We start from the raw sequence: 13,289 nt of genomic DNA on the forward strand, positions 1-13,289 counted from the left end.
TAAGACATAAAATTATACCCAAATTTATTTCTCAAATATAGTTTTCTGTGGTCTATTATACAAAACATCCATTCTTTAAGTTTCCTTTGTTTGATTTAGCTGTTTTAAACCAAATATGCTATGAATCTGGAATTTAAATTTTTGAATCAACAACTTCAAAGTTGTTTGAATCAACAACTGCCTGAAATTTATAAAACTGTTTTTTGTCTAAAAGGAGGTGAGGTTAAATAAATAACTCCTGTGTTACAGATTTGTGATGAGTTTTTAATTTAAATTCTTTTTCTCCCTGTATTGAAAAATGGAGATTATGTCCTGCTTGTATTAGTGGAAGTAGAAGATTATTTAAAAGGGAATGGGAAAGAAACTAATAACTGTGTCCTAGAAGTGACTTTCAGAAGTGTCAGATTTGAGTTAGGGAATGTATATAGCCAAAGGAAAATCACTTTCCTTCAATAATATATTGAGTTTCAGAAATTTTTAAAAAATAGGAGATTCTAACCTCAGAATTACACAGGTTAAATTTATTTTCTATAGTTGACCTTGTCCTCAAAAACATGGTCACTCCAGGACTTGTTTAACCTAATCTGTTCTTAGATCATAATTTTCAAGTTCCCTTTTTTAAATTTTCTAAGAAAATATATCCCAAGGCATTGTTTAATCCTCTTTCCTAATGAAAGTCAGTTGCTGTTAATCCTTTGTGATTTATGAAACAGGCAGATGGTATCTAATGTTTTCCCTCCACCAAAGATGTTATATTTGCTAGTTATATAGGTATATTAGCTAGCAGTATTACATTAGCTAAGAATGAACTCTCTGTTTATTACATCTGGAGAAACAAGCCTTCTGTTTTAAAAATGGCGATTAGAGGTGGTCAAATTCTCATTAGCAAGAGGTGGGCTCATCTTGCCAATGAGAATTTCCAGGAATGAGGTTATTGTGATGTTGTGGAAGTTAATTTTCCTTGGGATAAAAATATAGACTGCCTCATGCATAATTTTCTTTACAAGTGAGTATTATTAAAAGTGCATGGTTAACTTTGCACTCTCTAAGAATGTAAAAGTATTTCAATATTATAATTATTTTTTTATTTTTAAAGTTTTTATTGGGGAAGGGGAACAGGACTTTATTGGGGAACAGTGTGTATTTCCAGGACTTTTTCCAAGTCAAGTTGTTGTCCTTTCAGTCTTAGTTGTGGAGGACGCAGCTCAGCTCCAGGTCCACTTGCCGTTACTAGTTGCAGGGGGCGGAGCCCACCATCCCTTGTGGGAGTCGAACCAGCAACCTTGTGGTTGAGAGCCCACTGGCCCATGTGGGAATCAAACCGGCAGCCTTTGGAGTTAGGAGCAGAGCTCCAACTGCCTGAGCCACCGGGCCAGCCCCAATATTATAAGTATTATTAACATAAACGTTATGGTGATAAATATAGGTGGAAGCACATATAAAAAGGGACTTCTAGTTGATGAAGCGATATATTATTGGTTTATTGGTAGTAAAAATATTGCATTATAACGATTCTTTATTTCTTTGTTCTTCAGGTATTAGTGTCTGTTCAGTCCCTTATATTAGTAGCTGAGCCTTACTTTAATGAACCAGGATATGAACGGTCTAGAGGCACTCCCAGCGGCACACAGAGTTCTCGAGAATACGATGGAAACATTCGACAAGCAACAGTTAAGTGGGCAATGCTAGAACAAATCAGAAACCCTTCACCATGCTTTAAAGAGGTATGTTCAATAAAATTAATGAAATACTTTATTAAAGGCGTTATAGAATATAACTTATCACTATTGGATTTGCCTTGATATTTGAAGTATCTGCAGTATACTGAACTTATAGTTTGTAACCATAATTCCAAAAATATCAGTAATAATGTAACAGATGATTTTTAAAACTTTTTATTAAGTCCTTGTTTTTAATAGTTATTCTACTAGCAGCTGTCTAGACATTAGGTTGGTGCAAAAGTAATTGCGTTTTTTGCAATTTTTTTAACCTTTTAAGCTGCAATTACTTTTGCACCAACCTAATATGTTACTAAAATATTCCTCATAAATTTTTTTTTTAAGTCAAGATACTTTCTAAAGTTGTCTTGCAAATAGAAACTTTGCTCTTGTACTAATATCTGTGTGTGCGCATTGAAAAAAAGACATTTTCTTTTCTTCAGGATAAAGTTGGACTAGTGAGTTTCTGAAACCTGTCTTGATATTCTCAAGTGCTTTTATTTCACCGCATCCTGAAACGTGACTCTTTTTCTGTGGTTAATTGTCTCTCCATAGTCTGCCTAAAAAATGATTGTATTTTTCACCTGTCATATCATATTACTTCATCACATCTTATTTTAACTGTGTCATGAAACTTTTTGTTGTTGTTAAAATTGTTCCCCTTGATCATCAGTTTCTTAAAATGTGTCAGAAATCAACGGTCTAGAGGAATAATTGGCATGCTTACCTAACGTAAAATTGATCGCTAATGTAGCTAAGCAAATATTATGTGTGACTACTAAATGTAGCATCATATGTGAAGCCCTCTTCATAAAATATTATTGATGAATATACTCTGAAGGAATATAAAAAGAATATTTTTCCTTTTGTTACTATATGAATTTACACTTTGAATGACAAAGTTGGGTATTCTGTTTTTGGAAAGGCTTGCATTTTACCTTGAAATGATATGGGACATCTCTTTTCCTAAACTTAAAGGACATACAAACATGCATTTATTTGTGCTCTTAAGCATAATATTCCATCCCTTCAAGCTTGAGTTACTTAAGTAATACATTTTGCAACCATATTGAAGGTCAACTGTTACTAGGCATGCACTAAAGTACTCAGAACTCAAGGATAAATGAAACTTAGTTTCTGCCCTTGAAAAACTGATTTTCCTCCTGTTTGTATCATAAAATAATTTTTCAGTGTCCTTAGGCTCCAATAATGAATCCAGATAAACTACTTGACAAATCCACTAGAATGTATAATAGTCATCTCAGACTTAACACTGTAAAACTGAACTCTAGATTCTTCCCTCCTTCCCTCATTCAAAAAAGCACCATCATTGTCTAAGCCCAAAACCGTAACCAACCATGACTTCATTCTTTTTTTCACATACCACATTCAATCTATTGACAAATATTGTTGGCTCCACCCTTCAAAACATCATCAAAATTTGTCAGTAAAACCATCTTTACTGTCGCCAGCCAATTTCAAACAACCATTAGACTGTGGATAGACTATGGAAGTAGTTTCCTAACCGGTTTTCCTGCTTCCACTTTTGTTTTTCTACAATGATTCTCCACACATAATCAGATCATCTCACTCCAATGACTTCCCACTGTACGAAGAAGAAACCCCAAAGTCTTTACCGTGGTCTACAAAGACCCATATTGTCTGGCCCCGGTCTACTTACTCTTTGGCATCTCTAAGAGTTTAAAGGCTTTGATACCAAATGTTAGGATGTGGAGCAACTGGAACTCTGATACACTTCTTTTTTTTTTTTGTATTGGGGTGACAATGGTTAGTAAAATTACATAGGTTTCAAGCTGATATACTTCTGATGGGAATACAAACAGGTATAGTCCTTTTGGAATACTCTGACAGGATCTGATAAGCTGAATATCTGCCATATGACTAGCAATTCTACACCTTGGTATATTTTCAATAGCAATTGTGTACATATTGGGTATGCAGAATGTTCATAGCATTATTCATAATGGCTAAAAATTGGAACAGTCCAAGTGTCCATCAGTAGAATGAATAGACAAATTATGGAGTATTTGTAAAATGGAATACAGCAATGTAAATGAATAAACTGTCGCACACATTAAGGTGGACAAATAACATAAACACAATGTAAAGCATAAGCCGGGCACAAAAGAGTACATTCCATATGATTCCATTGATAAAAAGTTAAAAAATGAGTAAAACTGCCTTATGCTTAAAGAGGTCAGGATAGTGTATTCCTTTGAGGATTCACGGTGAGAGGGACCAGAGGGCGTCTTCTGGCAGACTTGGTTGTGTTCTGTTCTGTGTCGTATCTGTTAAGAGATTACACTGGTGTGTTTACAGTGGGAAAATGTGTCCAATTGTACACATGTGATTTTTGCAGTTTTCTGTATATGTTAGACTTTAATTTAAAAATGTACAGAAAAATTTATAAGTACATACACTACTTGGTCAATGTATAATTTGTAGGTTCGTGCATAAAAAATTTTTCTGCAAGAAGAATAAGCTGTTAATACAAGGAACTCAGAGTTGAGGGATGACTTTTACAATTAACAAATAAGTGTAATTTGAAACAATAATCTTTCTCATCTTTTAGAACCTAGCTCACATTAAAGGGGACACTCCTTATCCATGAGTGCTTTCCTACTTTTCCCTATCAGATGCGACTTGCTCCTCTTGGAATCCCCTGAGACTTTTTTGTTTGTATTTTAAGTATTTTTTTCTGCTCTACTCTGTGGTTATCATGAGTCTTCATGTCAGGCTCTGTCTTACTTTTGTATCCCTATAGGCATCAAACACAATAACTATTAAGTGTATCAGGATCTTATTGGTGTTTTATATCCATTCCCAGGGTATCCTAATGATTTTTTCCCTTGCAGGTATTAATTCCTTATCTTTAGGGGAGATAAGCTCATTTGACAACATAGTAGCTCACCCAGAATACAGAATAATATTTCCAAATTGATTTAATAATATTTCCAAATTGATCTATTTTCAAACTTAAATTTGTCAGAAACAGACTCCTACTAACACAGGAAGACATTTTACTAGCTTTTCAGATTTTTATTTTAATCCCAACTGTAAACTACAACCGTGTTTCCCTGAAAGTAAGACGTAGCCGGACCATCAGCTCTAATGCGTCTTTTGAAGCAAAAATTAATATAAGACCTGGTCTATTTTACTATTATATAAGACCTGGTAGAATAGAATAGACTAGAGTAGAATACCAGGTCTTATATTAATTTTTGCTCCAAAAAAACACTTTAGATCTCATTGTCTGGCTAGGTCTTATTTTCGGGGAAACAGAATTACTAGAAGGAAATTTTATTTTATAAAATCCTATCCATAAATTAACCAGAAGACACAATTAAGAAAATAATAATAGTGCCTTTTTAGGGCTCCATTCTGAATATCTTTGACATTTGGAACGTCTTTAGTTTATCTAGGTGTTCTTTGAGTTCTCTTTTAAAGGTACACATTTTGACAGATTTTTCTATTGTCCATAGTTTTCTAATTCTTTCCTCCTCGTTATTTACTTGTTCATTTACATTCACCTTCTGAATAGATTGCATTATATATGTCATCATTTCTCGGCCTTTTGGCTAAGATCAGGTGCATTATATATGCCTTATTCTCTCTGCATAGGATTAACTATTTGAATATCTGATTAGGATTGGGCATTATTTTCTGCTGTAGAACTGGGCATTTCAACTCATGTCATCTGATGTCATAAACCTGCTCCATTAATAGTATAGAGTTCACTAAATTGAGTTTTATGGAGAGAAAAACATTGCAGTGTCTTTTACATTTCATTTCTTTTTAATGCCATATACTTTGTCTTTTAATTTCTGACCCAAACACATTTTGTTTCCTTGATTGTTTTATTCTTAAGGTTATACACAAACATTTTTACTTGAAAAGAGTTGAGATCATGGCCCAGTGTGAGGAGTGGATTGCCGACATCCAGCAGTACAGCAGTGATAAGCGGGTAGGCAGAACCATGTCTCACCACGCAGCAGCTCTCAAGGTGAGTTAGGCTCCTCACAGGAGCCCTGTTGGTGCTTCAAAAGAAGATGTCTGTTCATGGACAGAACCGTGGCCACCAGATGGTAAAGGGTGGGAGGGAATCAAAGGAACCTAAAATTTATTTTTTAGTTCTAAATTGGTCTAAATTGCTACCCAAAAGTCTGTAGAAAAGATACATTCATTTTGACAATGAATCGACAGTTTGTAAAAGTAAAAATCGGTACAGGGGCTAAGGCAACAGAATTTTATAGAGTTATTTGAAGGTGATGTCAACCAGATGTGCTCCCCAAGTGACTTTTTACTCATTTAGCTTTTTCCTAGGCCTTACCTTCCAGAATTTTCTTACTTGGAGTAATGAGGGAGATGGTCATTGGAGAGCCTGCAACAGCTGATTAGTGGAAGTGTCTGTGATGCAAATCTTGTTTTGGGGGGAGGCGGGCAATTTTTTTCAATTTGGACGTTCGTGAAATGGAAATGCAAAATAGGATGGTTTTAGAGATTTTTTTTTTCTTTTCTATGTGGACTCATTCCTTCATTAACCCACACTATTTTCCCTGCCTCCTTTTTTCCTCCACCAATTATTTTTCCTCTGCCTACCGTCAGTTTTTCCATATCTACTGGTTCTTTTCCTTCCAACTTTAAAATTATCTTTACTTAAAATGATTAGATTATAATAAGAATTTATTGGATTTTTAAGAGTGGTTTTAAAAAATATCCCTATCATTTCAGGTTACATACGGGAATATTTATCAATGAAAAACCACATGATGACTAGTAAAAAGAGAAGGGCCAAGTAGTGTGATAGGGATGAAACTAGACTGTCTGTGAGTTCATAATTGTTGAAGCTAGGTGATGGATATACATGAAAGTTTATATTCGGCTCAGTTTTCTATATGTTTGAAATTTTTTATTTTAAAACTTTTAGAAAGAAGATTATTTTCCTCTTCAACATTTGCATCCCCCAAGCTAATTTTGTTTTGCCACTATTATTATAAAATCTCTCTTCTTTTATTATCAAACTAGAGCAATTAACATTTCCACCTTCATAGTAAAACCATCCTCTCGCTAACTAACCTTTTGCAGTTTAACTTCCATTCTATCAGTTACCCACTCTCCAGTGCTCAAAGCCAGTGACTCTGCTTATCTCTCTGTTTACTCATCTCTCTCTCCTCTCCAGGGCTTTACAAATACTTACTTTTCACGTGCTCTACTAGCTCACTTCTACTCAATTTTCAGCTTAAATTTCACTTCATAGAAGCTTGACATGACTTATAAATTGGATGATTTCAGTATAAGCTTTTATAACACCCTATGCCTACCTATTAAAACAGTCATAACATAATGTTTGTTTTTTTACTGTACCTTTTTAAATTTATTTTTTATTAGTTTCAGGTGCACAAAGGAACGTAACAGTTAGACATTTAAACCCCTGATAAATTGATAACCCACCCCCCAAGCTCTACCCTCCTGACAACTTACATGTTACAATACCATTGACTATCTTCCTTACGTTGTACTCCATATCCCGTGACTAATATATACCTAGATATTTAGTTATAGTTGATATTAAGTATTATTCTACTTCAGCTTCAGTTGTATAGCGCATTGGACACAGTCTATGAAGTGATCCCCCTGATAAGTCCAGTGCCCATCTGGCACCTTAATATGATCTTTACAACATTGTTGATTATATTCCCCATAGTGTATTAATTACCAATTTGTATTTCTTAATGCCTTCACCTTTTTCACCCTGCCCCCAACCCCATTCCCACCTATCACCCTGATAGATCTAGTATCTATCTGGCACCACACCTAGTTATTACAGTATTGTTGACTATATTCCTTATGCTATACCCTACATCCCCATGACTACTGTCTAACAACCAATTTGTACTTCCTAATCCCTTCCCCTTTCACCCATCTTTAACGCCCCTCCAATCTTAAAGAGGTCCCTCTAAGATTCCTTGTAATACTGGTTTGGTGGTGATGAACTCCTTCAGCTTTTTATTGTCTGGGAAACTCCTTATCTGTCCTTCAATTCTAAATGACAGCCTTGCTGGGTAGAGCAATCTTGGTTGTATGTCAATGCTTTTGATCACTTGGAATATTTCCTGCCACTCCCTTCTTGCCTGCAAAGCTTCTGTTGAAAAATCAGCTGACAGTCTTATGGGGGCTCCCTTTAGGTCACTAACTGCTTTTCTCTTGCTGCTTTTAAAATTCTCTGTTTGTCTTTAAACTTTGGCACTTTAATTATGATGTGTCTTGATGTTGGCCTCTTTGGGTTTATCTTGTTTGGGACTCTCTGTGCTTCCTGGGCTTGTATTTCCATTTCCTTCACCATGTTAGGGAAGTTTTCTGTCATTATTACTTCAAATAGGTTTTCAATTCCTTCCTCTGTCTGCTCCTTCTGGTACCCCTATAATGCGAATGTTGGTACGCTTGATATTGTCCCGGAGGCCACTTAAACGCTCCTCAATTTGGGGGGTTCTTTTTTCTTTTTGCTGTTCTAGTTGGGTGTTTTCTGCTATCTTCTACAACACTGGTCAAATCCTCTGCTTTATCTAATCTGTTGATTCGCTGTAAAATATTATTCATTTCCATTATCGTATCCTTTATTTCTGACTGGTTCTTTTTCATGGTTTCCATCTCCACTTTTATGTTTCCTATCTCTTTCTTGAAGTTCTCCCTGAGATCATTGAGCATTCTTATAACCCACTCTTTGGAACTCTGTGTCTGGTAGATTGCTTATCTCCGTTTTGCTTAGTTCTTTTTCTGGAACTTTATTCTTTTATTTGGGACTTGTTTCTTTGTCTCCCCATTTTGTCTTCCTCCCCGTGTTAGTTTCTATGTATTAGGTAGGGCTGCTATGTATTCCGGTCTTAGTAGAGTGGCCTTATGTAGTGGGGGGCAGTGGCACAGTCTTTCTAGTCACCTGAGCTATGCGTTCCAGGTGTGTCCCTTGTGTGGGTTGTGTGTGCCCTTGTTGTTGAGCCTTGGTTGATAATTGCACATCAGTGAGAGGGACTGACCTTTGGGCTCAGTGGTTGTGAGGATTGGCCTTGACTACAGTGGAAGGGTTGCTGTGCAGGGGCTGATCCTACAGAGTAGGATCTGCCTCAGCAGGACTCTGGTGCCTGCCCCTTGGATGTGTCATACTTGGAGACACCTGGGTGATGCTCCAGCTCGTTTTGAAGCTGGCCACTGGGAGTGCCCACCTCAGGACCACCTTGGAGGGGATCTGCTGTAGGTCAAGTTCAGCCACAGCCTGTTTCCCACCCGGGGCCACCTGGAAGGAGCCACAAAGAATTCCGCAGATGTCTTCCGCCTGTGCTGTGTTTGGAAGAGCCTTGAGAGGCCAAGCCATGAACCAAGGCCAGCTGCCACTAGTGTCAGCTTAAGGCTGCTCAGCCAGATGCTGCTTATCTGGCTTCTGTGACTCTTTGAGCGACCCTAGGTGCAGCTTGAGCAAGGTAGGCGGTCTGCACAAAAAGCCACTGGAAAGTGGCCTGGTTGTGCCTGAAAGTTGGGTGGGGTGGGATCTCAAATTGCCAGGGGGAGGCTAACGAACAGGGGAGACTCAGATAATGCACTGCCTGTATTCACATGCCGGGAAGGGGGAGGGCTCAGCAAAGAAACTGGCCTCCACCGGCTCCCCCATCCAGGAAAAAGCCGCCTCTTTAGCCCCGTCCTAGGCCAGACAACTCAGTTTCCCCCATATGTCCCTGCCACCTTTCCAGCTGCTGCCCCAGCGCTGGAGCTCAGAGCCAGTGATCCTGTTGGTGGGTAAGGCCGCGTGCGGGCCTTTTAAGAGGAGTACCTGGGAGTACAGGTGGCCTCTGTCTCACTCAGTCACAATCTCCACTGGTTTTTACCACCAGAAATCATGGGGACTTCTCTCCCCGGCACTGGAAGTCTGGGCTGAGGTGGGGCTGGGACCTCTTGCTCCTCTGGGGTGGGGGGACCCCCACAGACGAAATATCCCTCCTGATCTTTAATGGTCACATACGGGTGTGGGACCAGCCCGTTCCACATCTCTGCCCTTCCTACCAGTGTGGAGGTGGCTTCTTCTGCGTGTCCTTAGTTGAAAGGCTTCAGTTCAGTTTGATTTTAGGCGATTCTCAGTAACGGTTGTTTTGTAGATTAGTTGTAATTTTGCTGTGGTTGTGAGAGAAGGTGAGCACAGCGTTTGCCTGTTGTGCCATCTTGGTTGTCCTCTGTCTGCTACACTTTTTATCTCGAGACTGTCCTGACTCCCTCTCATACGCTTGGATTCCTTCAGTGTGTTTTTTCTTCTCTTGAATGATCATATACCTGAAGGCTTACATTTTGGCCCTCAGGGCTATTTATTCTTTCTTTTTCATTGTATTTATGCCTTTGACTTTGGCCATTTACTCTTTAAAAGTGACTTTTCGAACTTTGCTTTCTCAAAATTATATTACTGACATTTTTACATAGATGCCTTGTCATCACTTCGTTAAAGTTCTAAAATTAGAACTCCTCTGCCGTCTAAGCAGGTTTTCTAACTTTCTGTGTTAATTTTAAACCATTTTACTCTGTCTTAAAATCTCTAGATATTACTGACCTCCTCCTTCATCACATATACCTCGTCAGTACTAGGTCCTGTCAGCGCTGCCTTCCTGTGGGGACACCACCCACTCTCCCTAGCTCTGTCCAGTTCCCACAGCTTAGTTTATTTGACCAGTTTCCTTGGACCTGGTTCTCTTCCTTCCAGTTCTTTCTATAGTGCACTATAGTTCTTCCTATTGATCTTCCCCAAATATGTGTTTAGATATGTCTTTCCCTTACACAAAACTTTGGTGTGTAAAGGCCAGCCTCTTTGGCTTTGTTATTTCAGTTAGCATCTTGCTTATATCTCAAATTCTTCTTTTTTTTTTAATTAGTTTGTTTGAGCCAAACCGACGACATATGCTGGGGAGCAAGATCTCAAATGCTCCCTCAAATTCTTTTACTCTGTTGTTTCTCTGTCACACCTGGCCCTGGAAATCTCTATCCTTGAATCAGTGCAGATTTACATCATTTCAACTATACCTTTGCTGATTGAGTGCTACTTGCGAAAAGCATGCAGTTATTCGGCTTCATTCCACAATAAAGGCATAGTATTCCTATATCAGCTGGGCCCTTGCAATGTCAGATTATTTATTTCTCCTTCCCTATTTAGTGTTGTCCACAGTGGAAGGGAAATTGGGGCTAGAGAAATGTTGAGTTTCCAGCAGGTAAATAGACTCTGAAACTTTACAAGTGGCTGCAAATGTGTAGTTACCTTATCTTGTTTATATGTCCTAAACTACTCCAACCAAAATTTAGGCTCTATGAGATCACAGATTATATCTTCCTTTTTCTATTCATTGCTTTTACATTGTCAATGTTGAACACAGTGCCTGATACATAAAAATTGTTCTGTAAATGTTGGTTAGTTCATTTTCAAAGTCAGATATTGACACAACTGATTTTCAAAGCCATTGGTGTGATATTTGAGGCCATTTCTCTCCCACTAGAAAATTATAAATCGAAATTAAATGTCTGTAGACAACCAACTACTCTCTGTTACATCCTTTCCTTAGTGACATTCTGGGGTAATACAAAGTTATGTAATATGTAGTCTTTCTAGATCTTTTTCATTTGCTTGAGTTTAAAAAAATTCCGATGATAAAATTATTTGTAAGGTTTGTTCTGAGCATTAAGTGAGACAATTAGTGTGAAGCATTTTGCAAACATTCTACACAGGGCCTACTACCTGGTAAATACTTCCTTCCATTCACTAAAATAGTAACAAGTTTATTTTAATTTATTGACTTTTTTTCTCTCAAAATATTGGACCAAAGGCAGCTTGTACTACAAGTCAAGCGGTTACTCTCCAATTTAAAGAGTCTGTGTAGCAAATGAATGCTGTCTCATAAGTCATCAGCAATGCTCTTACTATATACATGGTTTAGGGACAGCAGTAGCATTTGCAGGCAGACTACTCAGGGCTTTTCAACAACATTATTTTCAACATCAATTATTTTGAGAGATTTTTGCCCATTTTGTCACTCTGTTACAGTTGCTAGCATAAGGAAGGTACTCAGTAAATATTTGTAGGCATATGATTTGGATTTTGTTGTAAACTCAATTTCTCCCACAAATGATGTTGCATTAGAATCCCTGGATTTACTTGCCATTTATTTTCCTTTGTGTAGCGTCACACTGCTCAGCTCCGGGAAGAGCTGCTAAAACTTCCCTGTCCTGAAGGCTTGGACCCGGATGCCGACGATGCCTCGGACATGTGCAGTGCCCCAGCGGGCGCGGAGGACACTCTCATGCACGATCAGGTCAAACCCAGCAGCAGCAAAGAACTCCCCAGTGACTTCAAATTATGAGCTGCGTTGACGTGGACTTCATAGACACAGGCTTTGAAGCACAAGCCAAATATGTCAATATTTGTATGTAAGAAACTAATTATGTAATAGGTAATGAAACTGAAACTATACTATGCCCTTAAGGAGATCCAGTTTAATTCAAGGTGATCTTTTATTTACCTGTACAAGAGTGTAAACTTTTTTGTGCTTTTATTTTTCAATTGTGAGAACCACTGATTGGTATGTTGAACAAATTTGTGTATACAAAGAAATGGGTAAATCACTGATATATAAGGGAAACTACCTTAGGAAAGGATGTTTACTGAATGTTTATTTTATTTTTTTTTTTACTGTAGAGTGAGAGGTTGTTAACAAAGAATATATATTGGTCATTCTTACAACTACTATTTAAAGTCAGCAACTTTTCACTGAATTTGATAGATTTTATGTTTGGCCATATCTTCATGCTCATATTTGATTTCTGAAGACCTCCTCCATACACTTCAATAAAAGTTAAATGGACATACTCCCTCTTTTTTGATTTAGTGGTACATTTTTAAAATGATAAATCTGCCATAAAATGCATTATAGCTGGAGACTTGCACTTGTATGGATGAATTTATTACATCAACATATTTAATTTTATGCCTTCTAATTCTAAGATGCAGAAAAAAATAAATGAACATGATTTTATTCTATGCCAACATTTGGGCTTGTGAATGTATCCGTTATTTGAACTGAAGGAATGGTCAATTTGAAAAGTCACTCTTAAACTGATTTTTTCCTCAAGGGCTCCTTTTTTCCTGGACTCTGGTTTTATTACTAAAGTCACATGTATGTATTAAACACTGAGGCTCTGTAGAGCAGAGAGGAAGTACCTCTCTGGTGCTGTTACAGTACATTCTGTACCTGCCATATAGGCTCATTTTCATGCAAATTCTAGAGCCAAATAAATAAAGACTTAGGTCTATTAGTATGTCTTATTTCTAAAACAGTTTGCTATGTGTGAAATGCTATTTCTATAAAGAACTGGACACTTTCAAGACCTAAGCATGGGAAAGGAAAGGAGATTTTCCAAGGCCAGTTATCACAAAGGAAAAGCTAAGGTGGTTCTTGATAGTATTTGTATAAGGTGAGTGGGAACCCTGAATCTGGAGCAGACCAGCAGGAGAAACTGTGTTCTGATCAGTGA

At 37.6% G+C, this 13,289-nt stretch overlaps 1 protein-coding gene across 16 annotated transcripts in view; it reads left to right on the forward strand.

Moving 5' to 3' along the window:
- Positions 1-13,070, forward strand: part of BIRC6 (baculoviral IAP repeat containing 6) — a 203,300-nt gene extending 190,230 nt beyond the window's left edge. For all 16 annotated transcript variants that reach the window (XM_074331867.1, XM_019741686.2, XM_074331868.1 and 13 more), the window contains 3 exons: positions 1,536-1,724; positions 5,608-5,742; positions 11,939-13,070. In XM_074331867.1, the coding sequence (XP_074187968.1) occupies positions 1,536-1,724; positions 5,608-5,742; positions 11,939-12,118 (504 nt within the window). In that variant the 3' untranslated portion in view covers positions 12,119-13,070. The remainder of the gene's footprint in view (positions 1-1,535; positions 1,725-5,607; positions 5,743-11,938) is intronic.
- The last annotated feature ends 219 nt before the right edge of the window (positions 13,071-13,289 follow it).

This window comes from Rhinolophus sinicus, linkage group LG05 (assembly GCF_036562045.2).
Source record: "Rhinolophus sinicus isolate RSC01 linkage group LG05, ASM3656204v1, whole genome shotgun sequence".
Lineage (NCBI taxonomy): Eukaryota > Metazoa > Chordata > Mammalia > Chiroptera > Rhinolophidae > Rhinolophus > Rhinolophus sinicus.